This window comes from Rhinopithecus roxellana, chromosome 12 (genome assembly GCF_007565055.1).
Source record: "Rhinopithecus roxellana isolate Shanxi Qingling chromosome 12, ASM756505v1, whole genome shotgun sequence".
NCBI lineage: Eukaryota > Metazoa > Chordata > Mammalia > Primates > Cercopithecidae > Rhinopithecus > Rhinopithecus roxellana.
The window spans coordinates 31,931,974-31,944,113 of NC_044560.1; the positions used below are offsets into that span (position 1 = coordinate 31,931,974).

Genomic DNA, 12,140 nt, shown 5'->3' on the forward strand with positions numbered 1-12,140 from the left:
AGTAATATTTGAAAGAAACTCGTGTGTCTGTTATTTCTTATGGGTATTATTTTCCTATTATTTGTATTTGCTATAGAAGTTATATTTCTCAATTTTTTTATTCTCTCATCTTTCAGACTTGCCTTCAAGGTGTGCAAGTAAGGACTTATCTCCAGAAAAGAACACTTATGAAACAGAATTATCCCAATGGGAAATGAACGACAGACTTGAAAACTGTGATCTTGAAGAGTCCAAATCCAGGGATTATTTGGAAGCCAAAGGCAAGATGGAGAAGCAACAAGAAAATCAGAAGGAATATTTCAGGCAAGGGATGATCATATATGACAAAATGTCCATTTTCAACCAGCATACTTACTTATCTCAACATTCAAGATGTCATTCTACTGAGAAACCCTATAAATGTAAGGAATGTGGGAAAGCTTTCAGACGAGCCTCACACCTAACACAACATCAAAGTATTCATACTGGTGAAAAACCCTATGAATGTAAGCAATGCGGGAAGGCCTTTAGTCGTGATTCACAACTCAGTCTTCATCAGAGACTTCATACTGGTGAGAAACCCTATGCATGCAAGGAATGTGGGAAGGCCTTTACTCAAAGCTCACAACTTATTTTACATCATAGAATTCATACTGGTGAAAAACCATATAAATGTGAAGAATGTGGGAAAGCCTTTATTCGTAGCTCACAACTTACCCGACATCAGAAAGTTCATACTGGTGAGAAACCTTACGAATGTAAAGAATGTGGGAAGGCCTTTACTCAGAACTCACAACTTACACTACACCAGAGACTGCATACTGGTGAAAAGCTCTATGAATGTAAAGAATGTAGGAAGGTCTTTACTCAGCTCTCACAACTTATTCTGCATAAGAGAATTCATACCGGTGAGAAACCCTACGAATGTAAGGAATGTGGGAAAGCTTTTATTTGTGGCTCACAGCTTTCTCAACATCAGAAAATTCATAATGGAGAAAAACCCTATGAATGTAAGGAATGTGGAAAGGCCTTTATTCGGGGCTCACTACTTATGCAACATCAGAGGATTCATACTGGTGAAAAACCCTATAAATGTGAAGAATGTGGGAAGGCGTTTATCCGTGGCTCACAACTTACTCAGCACCAGAGAATTCACACCAATGAAAAGCCCTATGAATGTAAGGAATGTGGAAAGATGTTTAGTCATGGCTCGCAACTTACTCAACATCAGAGAATACATACTGGTGAGAAACCCTATCACTGTAAGGAATGTGGAAAGGCATTTAATCGTGGCTCACTCCTTACACGACACCAGAGGATTCATACTGGTGAGAAACCCTATGAATGTAAAGAATGTGGAAAAACCTTTAGTCGTGGCTCAGAACTTACTCAACATGAGCGAATTCACACAGGTGAGAAACCCTATGAATGTAAGGAATGCGGGAAATCTTTTATTCGTGGCTCACAGCTTACTCAACATCAGAGAATCCATACTGGTGAGAAACCTTATGAATGTAAAGAATGTAGAATGGCCTTTACTCAGAGTTCACATCTTTCCCAACATCAAAGACTTCACACTGGTGAGAAACCCTATGTGTGTAATGAATGTGGAAAGGCCTTTGCGCGTGGCTTACTACTTATACAACATCAGAGAATTCATACTGGTGAGAAACCGTATCAATGTAAGGAATGTGGGAAAGCCTTTATTCGTGGTTCACAGTTGACTCAACATCAGCGAATTCACACTGGAGAAAAACCCTATGAATGCAAGGAGTGTGGCAAGGCCTTTAGTCATGGCTCTCAGCTTACTCTACATCAGAGAATCCATACTGGTGAGAAGCCCTATGAATGCAGAGAATGTCGAAAGGCCTTTACTCAGAGCTCACATCTTTCTCGGCATCAGAGAATTCATACTGGTGAGAAACCATATCAATGTAAGGAATGTGGGAAGGCCTTTACTCGTGGTTCACAGCTAACTCAACATCAGAGAATTCATATCAGTGAGAAATCTTTTGAATATAAGGAATGTGGGATTGACGTTAGTCGTGGCTCTCAAGTTTACATGTGAATTGTCTGATTCTTTGAGATCACTATGAAGAGGTTCTCTGGTTGTTATCAGCAAAGAATTCTCACAAATGTGAATATGGGCATGTATTTGCCTCATAAAGCACAGCATCAGAGAATTTATGTGAGAGAAAAAATGTTAGTGTCATTCATATAGAAAAACCTATCATTACTGGAAACCTATTACACATTAGCAAATTGGAGAATAGTTTTAATATAGTAAATGTAGGAAGCCCTTTAGCCATATTGAAAACAAATATCTTTTTCAACATTATTAGCTCTACTAGTTGATCTTTTTGTTATATGGATCATGATACTTAACCTCTACCTTGGTTTAATCATTCTAAGATAGACCTAAGTATATTACCTTTATTATAAGAGTCTTGGAAGTATTAAGTTATTACATGTAAAAGCTCTTAGAATGGTGCCTTGAACATAGCATACCACAAATATTAGCTACCATTTTCACTAGTGTTATTTTAGAGAATTTGCATGAGAGGACAGCACTTATGAGTTTAATGAATATTGAGAAATCTTTTATCAACACATCCTAGATAACTTGGGTGGAAAGTACTGTATGCCATAATGAATGTGAGAAAGCTGTCATTTAAATCTCATCCATTAGTGCTATAAGAGGAAATTCATACTGTAAAAAAAAAAAAAAAAAAAAAGGGGATTTAATCAGTGATTATTGAGCACAGCTGTTAGAGAATTGGGGCAAGGTGTGAAGTGATTTTTAACAAAGTCTAAGATCCAAAGTCTAATCTACGAAATTTTTTAAAACTTGAATGTATTGCTTTTGAAGTAAACAAAATAATAACTGATATTACAGACTATTTTGCAATGAAAAATGATGAGAGTTTGTGATAGAGACTGCTTTTTTCCTACCCTATATCTATTTTCTCTTTTTTATTTTTTTTATTTTTTTTTTTTTCTCTTTTTTATTAACAAAATTCTGGGCTGAAAAACTATCTCAGCCTTTCTTGCAGGTCAACAAGATAGAAGTGGTATTTATATGAGTAGGAGATTTATGAAATCCATTTTTCCTGTCTTTTTTCCCTGCCTACAATGTGGACATCTAAGCTGGAGCTCTGACACTGTCATGAGGACTTTGAGAATGGTATCTGGGTGTTATGGATCATGGAGCAGAAATACAGAAGGAGTCTGCAACCCAGATGACTTTGTGAAACAGCCATACTAGCTCTGGTCTGCTTGCCTCCTGTGTTTCTTTAAATGAAATTAAACTTCTTATTTGTTGATGCTATTGTAGTTCTGTTATTGACAATAAAAATTCTCAAGGAAATAAAATTTTGTACCTGGAAGTGGGATGCTATGGGTAAAAGAAATCTCAAATGGGGTATTGACTTAGGGCCATTGAGAATGAGGAACTGCCCAAATTAAACTAGGAATTGGAAGATCCTTGTAATAGGACATTTTGTCACTGCCTCCCACTCTTACAAGCATGCTTTATATCAAGTCGATGCTGTAATGTTAGAAGAAATGCTAGAAGTGATTCAGAATATGTGTGTTACATGTTTCTTGCTGCTTTCAGTAATGTCTTGTGAACGAGATAAATTGAGAGTAGACCTAGGCAGCCCACTAGCAGCAATTGAAAGCAATATTGCTTTGGTAAGATGTTATCTATGATGGCAGGCCCTCAGTCCTCTACCCTTAATCCACTTACAATGATTTAATGTGACAACCTGAACAAGAAATTAGACCAGTGCCAATGCATACAAAGGCAGTCTTCTAGTAAGCATGGTTACGCTTTCCTCACTGTAGCCTATTGCTCTAAAGGTAGTCAGTTATTAGGTACTTAATATATTCCAGCCACTATCTTAGGTGTTTTGGATATTTGTCAGTGAACAATTCTAACAGGAGGAGATAATCATACATACAAAATACATTAGAACATAAGTGTTATGGGGGGAAAGTCATTCAAAAGATGGAGGGATATGATCATTTAGGTTGCTTTGTGAAATACAGAGATCAAGGTAGACCATCAAGAAGGATAGACTTGAGCCAAGACTTGAAGGAGTGTGGTGACTCCAGGCAGATGAGAGAGGTCCTACAATGGAACTATGCTGAAGTGTTTTAGGAAAATTGGGGAAGTTATTGAAGAACACTGTGCAAAGGGATGGTTGCTAGAGTAGAACAGAGAGAGAACAGAGAGCCATATCTTGCCAAGCGTGCAAGCCATTGTAAAGATACTTTATTTTGAGGGAAACACGGCTGTTGAAAAAAAAATCGAGGAGGAGATTGTAGTAGCTCAGATGAAAGAGGATGTCATGGCTTAGGAAGAAGAGGTAACAATGGGTATAGTGGTTATTGGTTGTATTCTAGGTATATAGTAAATGTGACAGCAAGCAAGATTTGTTTAAGGGCTAGAAGTAAAAGAGACAAGTCCAGGGTGACTTTAACTCAAAGGTTTTAGTCTTGAGCATCTGGGAATACAAGGTTTTCTTCAACCAAGATGGGGAAAACTTCAGTTCCAGCAGGGTTTTAGGGGAAGATTGAGAGTTCAACTTTGAATATGTTGAATCTTTAGATGTCTTTTAAGACACAAAAATGGCAGTAGGGAATAGGCACTTGATGTATGAGATATACCAAAATTGATATTATATTACTTTAGTAGGTATTGCCCATATTCATTTAAATGATTAAGGATTTTAGTATAGAAAAGGTAAAGAACAGCAAGGACTGAATCATGGAGCATTCAAACATTAAGAGTTCAAAATAAAAGAACAACACTAAAGAAACTAAGAGCCGGCCGGGCGCGGTGGCTCAAGCCTGTAATCCCAGCACTTTGGGAGGCCGAGACAGGCAGATCATGAGGTCAGGAGATCGAGACCATCCTGGCTAACATGGTGAAACCCCGTCTCTACTAAAAATACAAAAAACTAGCCGGGCGAGGTGGCGGGCGCCTGTAGTCCCAGCTACTCGGGAGGCTGAGGCAGGAGAATGACGTGAACCCGGGAGGCGGAGCTTGCAGTGAGCTGAGAACAGCCTGGGCGACAGAGCAAGACTCCGTCTCAAAAAAAAAAAAGAAACTAAGAGCCGGGCGTGGGGGCTCACGCCTGTAATCCCAGTACTTTGGGAGGCCAAGGTGGGCGGATCACGAGGTCAGGAGATCGAGACCATCCTGGCTAACACAGTGAAACCCCGTCTCTACTAAAAAAACTACAAAAAGTTAGCCAGGCATGGTGGTGGGTGCCTGTAGTCCCAGCTACTTGGGAGGCTGAGGCAGGAGAATGGTGTGAACCCGGGAGGCAGAGCTTGCAGTGAGCCAAGATTGCACCACTGTACTCCAGCCTGGGCTACAGAGCAAGACTGTCAAGAAAAAAAAAAAAAAAGCTAAGAAGGAGAACCAATAATAGAGGAAAACCGAGAAACTGTGGAATCACAAAAGCCAAATAAAAGTGAATTGAAGGAGAATCAACAGGTATCAGATAGCTTTGGCAGACTGATTATACAACACGAGGTTTGAAATGGCTATTGAAAATGGCTATCATTTTCCGTATCAGTAACCTTGAGAAGAACACAGGTTTTTTTTCTTGATTTCTGGTGGATTGACTTTGGAGTGACAGAAGCAAAAGCTTGAAAAGATAGTTGAGGATGAGTATAGAGAACACTGCATGAGGGACACAGCAAGCCACAGGCACACATGTTAGCCCAGCCTCCAGGTAACAGTGGAAACACTGCAGGAGAGTCACATGCACACCCTCAGATCGGTCTGAGGGAAGGATCCCATGGTGTATCCTTTGCTTCTGAAGTTTTGTCAGCCTGGTCAGCTTCCTCAATACCTAGAATCCCTGCAACTTCTGCTTGACCTCCTGAAGGAAATAGGCCAGAACCTAAACCCAGTATACAGCTGCAGAGTTCCTGGATCCATTGCTGCAGGGACTCATCCAGGGCAACCACAGAGATCACTGAGACGCAATTTCACTGCTAGTGCCACATACGTATGCTGTTGGAGGATCAGTTTGAACTTCCAGACACCAGGCTCACACAGAAGCAAGGAGAAAGGTGGAGTTGGTGCTAGAAAAAGAGCTGGCTGCTACTTCCCTTACTCAGGTTTGAATAACCACAACTGGGTTGCCTTGGACACTCCATTAAAGGTCAAAATTAGGGCTTAAGATATGCCTTTTGGACTCCCCTTTAAATCAGAGGCAAACGGCAAATAATGCAAGCTCTAAAATACCCAACCAGGAACCATAATGGAAAAAAAATCACAAGCCGAGGGTCAAACAGAAATACAGGAGTAGGTTAAATAGAAGAACTGCAGACCTGAAAAGGCTTGACCCCAGTGCAGTCACAAAGGGGAAAAAGTGCATATCACTCAAAAAGGAAAAGAAAAATGTCGATGAAATTAAACACAATGTTTATGAGAATGACAAGACTGACTATGGCTGGATAATCATCTTGTGACTAATGAAGCCATCTGAACAGGCACAGAGACAGAGTCAGCTTGTTGGTAAAAGGAATGGAAACCCACAACTCCATAATAATCACACCTGCCCAATCATTAACAAATAAATGTGGAGAAAGAAGCACTATGGAAGTGGATCCCCAAGAATGTTGTCCCTGATGTACTGGAAAAAATGATTTTTGTTGATAAGATTGAGCCTGACAAAAATCTAGACCCATCAGAAATAGGGAAGACAAAAAAAGATGGAGGTCATGGAACAGGCTAGCGCTCACCCATGATAAATCACAGCCAACTGCCATACGGAACTGGGAACAAACACAAAATGAAGACTATTTCACTAGACACCACACATAGACACACAAAAACACAAAAGTACATTCACACACACAGACATACAACAGTGACACAGAAACACTCAGGCAGCTCCTGAGGCTGCAGGGTTCTGCTGTCTGTGAGGAAGTCCCTCCAGGAAGAGAGCAGCCTTGAGACACAGACAGGCCAGTCCTCAAGGTGACAGGAGGGACAACTTTTGGGGAGACTCACTCACACACCGTCTAGGTGGGCCTGAGGCTGGGATCCCACAGTGCATTTCTGGGGCTCCCCTTGATGTTTCTTCAGCCTTTTCAGCCCTCCACGATGCCTAGAATCCCAAGACCATCCTGTTGAACCCCTGGAAAAGACAAGCCAGAGCCCAACGCCAATGAACTGCCACAGAGGGCTCCTGCTCCGCTGGTGGAGGAAAAGAGGTTGTGCGGGACAGAAGACCTGTCCTAACCATCCTGTCCTCAACCCCCACTTCACTGGAATTCTTTCTGAGTTCCTGGTGGAGGAAGAGCTTCAGGACAGGAGATGGGCACTCCTTAATCCTCTTTGGATCTGATTCTGGATTGGATGGTGTGGGCAGAAATTGGGTCAGATGGGGGTGAGAATAAAATCTGGTGAGGTGTAGAGGGGGCTGTTGGGGCACATAGACACCTGAGTTCCCCAAGGAAGGTATCAGCAAAAAATTCACTGACCCATGAGCTCACTGCCTCCCTTCAACCTGGCCCTAGCGGGGCCCTGCTCTGGCCTCAAAGCCCAGGGGCTCCCACTTCTCACTACTGTCCAGGAAATATGGAAATGAGGACAAATGCAAGGTGGGGCAAAGGCAACCACACCTGGAACTATCATTCCATAGGGGAAGATGGGTTAGGAGTGTGTCTCTGAGGCAGCTGGGGTAATACCAGGACAGACAGTGGTGTCCAGGCATGCTATCAAGGGGCACTGAAGACCTCCAAGAAAGCAAAGAAGAGAGTGTAAGTGTCCAGTAAATTATCCATTCCTTCTAGGTTTTCTAGTTTATTTGCATAGAGGTGTTTATAGTATTCTCCGATGGTAGTTTGTATTACACTCTCCCAAGACTAAACCAGGAAGAAGTTGAATCCCTGAATAGACCAATAGTAGGCTCTGAAATTGAGGCAATAATTAATAGCTTACCAACCAAAAAAAGTCCAGGACCAGACGGATTCATAGCTGAATTCTACCAGAGGTACAAGAAGGAGCTGGTACCATTCCTTCTGAAACGATTCCAATCAAGCATTTCTTCTGAAACTATTCCAACCAATAGAAAAAGAGGGAATCCTCCCTAACTCATTTTATAAGACCAACATCATCCTGATACCAAAGCCTGGCAGAGACACAACAAAAAAAGAGAATTTTAGACCAATATCACTGATGAACACCGATGCAAATATCCCCAATAAAATACTGGCAAACCAAATCCAGCAGCACATCAAAAAGCTTATCCACCATGATCAAGTGGGCTTCATCCCTGGGATGCAAGGATGGTTCAACATAGGCAAATCAATAAACATAATCCAGCATATAAACAGAACCAAAGACAAAAACCACATGATTATCTCAATAGATGCAGAAAAGGCCTTTGACAAAATTCAACAGCCCTTCATGCTAAAAACCCTCAATAAATGGGGTATTGATGGAACGTATCTCAAAATAATAATAGCTATTTATGACAAACCCACAGCCAATATCATACTGAATGGGCAAAAACTGGAAGCATTCCCTTTGAAAACTGGCACAAGACAGGGATGCCCTCTCTCACCACTCCTATTCAACATAGTGTTGGAAGTTCTGGCTAGGGCAATCAGGCAAGAGAAAGAAATAAAGGGTATTCAGTTAGGAAAAGAAGAAGTCAAATTGTCCCTGTTTGCAGATGACATGATTGTATATTTAGAAAACCTCATCGTCTCTGCCCAAAATCTCTTTAAGCTGACAAGCAACTTCAGCAAAGTCTCAGGATACAAAATCAATGTGCAAAAATCACAAGCATTCTTATACACCAGTAACAGACAAACAGAAAGCCAAATCATGAATGAACTCCCATTCACAATAGCTTCAAAGAGAATAAAATACCTAGGAATCCAACTTACAAGGGATGTAAGGGACCTCTTCAAGGAGAACTACAAACCACTGCTCAGTGAAATAAAAGAGGACACAAACAAATGGAAGAACATACCATGCTCATGGATAGGAAGAATCAATATTGTGAAAATGGCCATACTGCCCAAGGTAATTTATAGATTCAATGCCATCCCCATTAAGCTACCAATGACTTTCTTCATAGAATTGAAAAAAAATGCTTTAAAGTTCATATGGAACCAAAAAAGACCCTGCCTTGCTAAGACAATCCTAAGCCAAAAGAACAAAGCTGGAGGCATCACGATACCTGACTTCAAACTATACTACAAGGCTACAGTAACCAAAACAGCATGGTACTGGTACCAAAACAGAGATATAGACCAATGGAACAGAACAGAGCCCTCAGAAATAATACCACACATCTACAGCCATCTGATCTTTGACAAACCTGACAAAAACAAGAAATGGGAAAAGGATTCCCTATTTAATAAATGGTGCTGGGAAAATTGGCTAGCCATAAGTAGAAAGCTGAAACTGGATCCTTTCCTTACTCCTTATACGAAAATTAATTCAAGATGGATTAGAGACTTAAATGTTAGACCTTAAACCATAAAAACCCTAGAAGAAAACCTAGGTAATACCATTCAGGACATAGGCATGGGCAAGGACTTCATGTCTAAAACACCAAAAGCAATGGCAACAAAAGCCAAAATTGACAAGTGGGATCTAATTAAACTAAAGAGCTTCTGCACAGCAAAAGAAACTACCATCAGAGTGAAAAGGCAACCTACAGAATGGGAGAAAATTTTTGCAATCTACTCATCTGACAAAGGGCTAATATCCAGAACCTACAAAGAACTCAAACAAATTTACAAGAAAAAAACAAACAGCCCCATCAAAAAGTGGGCAAAGGATATGAACAGACACTTCTCAAAAGAAGACATTCGTACAGCCAACAGGCACATGAAAAAATGCTCATCGTCACTTGCCATCAGAGAAATGCAAATCAAAACCACAATGAGATACCATCTCACACCAGTTAGAATAGCAATCATTTAAAAAATCAGGAAACAACAGGTGCTGGAGAGGATGTGGAGAAATAGGAACACTTTTACACTGTTAGTGGGACTGTAAACTAGTTCAACCATTGTGGAAAACAGTGTGGCGATTCCTCAAGGATCTAGAACTAGAAATACCATTTGATCCAGCCATCCCATTACTGGGTATATACCCAAAGGATTATAAGTCATGCTGCTATAAAGACACATGCACATGTATGTTTATTGCAGCACTATTCACAATAGCAAAGACTTGGAATCAACCCAAATGTCTACCAGTGACAGACTGGATTAATAAAATGTGGCACATATACACTATGGAATACTATGCAGCCATAAAAAAGGATGAGTTTCGGTGGCTCAAGCCTGTAATCCCAGCACTTTGGGAGGCCGAGACGGGCGGATCATGAGGTCAGGAGATCGAGACCATCCTGGCTAATACGGTGAAACCCCGTCTCTACTAAAAAATACAAAAAACTAGCCGGGCGACGAGGCGGGCGCCTGTAGTCCCAGCTACTCGGGAGGCTGAGACAGGAGAATGGCGTGAACCCGGGAGGCGGAGCTTGCAGTGAGCTGAGAGCCGGCCACTGCACTCCAGCCTGGGTGGCAGAGCAAGACTCCGTCTCAAAAAAAAAAAAAAAAAAAAAAAAAAAAAAGGATGAGTTTGTGTCCTTTGTAGGGACATGGATGCAGCTGGAAACCGTCATTCTCAGCAAACTATCACAAGAAGAGAAAACCAAACACTGCATGTTCTCACTCATAGGTGGGAATTGAACAATGAGATCACTTGGAGACAGGAAGGGGAACATCACACACCAGGGCCTATTGTGGGGAGGAGGGGGGGGATAGCATTAGGAGATATACCTGATGTAAATGATGAGTTAATGGGTGCAGCACACCAACATGGCACATGTATACATATGTAACAAACCTGCACATTGTGCAGATGTACCCTAGAACTTAAAGTATAATAATAATAAAAAAATTTTTTTTTGAAAAATAGACATTTGAGAAAATAAAAAAAATTTTAAAAAGAAAACAAAGAAGAAACAAAGGACTTCTGAGACTGAAAAAGGGCCTGTGCTGGAGTCCAAACCACCTTTGGGGATTCTTGCCACAAGACCCATGAGGTTTCTGCCAAGTGTACCCATGCCCAACTCCAACACGGGGGACCCCTAACACAGCCTCACCTGCATCCAGCCAATCCCCAGCCCCTTTTATTAAATAAAAAAAATAAGTGGCAGCCAAAGGATTCAGTGCTGGAAAGCAGTCACATCCAGGAACAGGGGAGTTAGATACCCCTCAAGAGTGAAAAAAATGAAAGACAACCTTAATTAGAAGGCAAAGGCCAGCCATGGGTGTTACCTCTCATCCTATGTGAATCATGCAGTCATCTGGTTGGATATTGCAAGAAGGTATCTTTTTGTTTTTTTGTTTTTTATTTGGTGAAAGCTGTGAAAACCTAGAGCTCCATGATCATCACACCTGCCCAATAATTAAAGATGTGCGGAGAAGGAAACACTCATGAAAAGGATCCCCTAGAATATTGTCCTTGGTGAACTGGGAAATATTTTTTGTTGATAAGATTGAGCCAGACCAAAAACATCTAGACCCATCAGAAATATGGAAGACAATAAAAGATAGAGGGCATCGTAAGAGAACAGAGGCGATGTAGGGGAAATTACTGCCACTGCCATGTGGATGCAGGAATGAGTGCAAAACTTGTGACCTAGCCAGAAAGGCTGCAGTTTGATTTAAAGAGATTGTTCGCACGTTATTGTGTTCTTCTCAGTCTTCAATCATGGTGACTTTTGATGTGACTATTAAGGGAAAGGAAGAATGGAGTTAGAAGCATCTTCTCTGACATCTGACTACACTACTTCTGCTCATGGAAAACGTGTTCCTGTGAGGTTTCTGTTGTTGGATGTGGTATTGTCACCTTATTTTAGAAAAGTTGGCCTCTCCAGAGACAAGGTTATTTTTATTCCTCCTGGTGCCAGGCAGGCCCCCTCCTACCCCGGGCCTTAACAAAACACAAGCTGGAGCCACACAGAAAATATTACACACAGCCCAAGCAGAAACGCAAGGAGAGGTACACCAGAAGGAATCCAGACTTGAAAGAAACCTCCTCCAGTGCACAAGGCACATTTATCCCACCAGATACCACAAAGAGAAGACACACACACAAACAC

The 12,140-nt window shown here is 41.2% G+C and overlaps 1 protein-coding gene across 3 annotated transcripts in view; it reads left to right on the top strand.

The window, feature by feature from the left end:
* The window catches only part of ZNF420 (zinc finger protein 420), a 47,330-nt gene extending 43,950 nt beyond the window's left edge, over nucleotides 1-3,380 (top strand). For 2 of the 3 annotated variants that reach the window (XM_010385661.2, XM_010385662.2), the window contains one exon: nucleotides 117-2,821. In XM_010385661.2, coding sequence (XP_010383963.2) covers nucleotides 117-2,047 — 1,931 coding nt within the window. In that variant the 3' untranslated portion in view covers nucleotides 2,048-2,821. Of the gene's footprint in view, nucleotides 1-116; nucleotides 2,822-3,126 lie in introns of those variants that run through there. The other variant, XM_030942997.1, reaches the window with a different exon arrangement.
* Nucleotides 3,381-12,140: the final 8,760 nt, after the last annotated feature.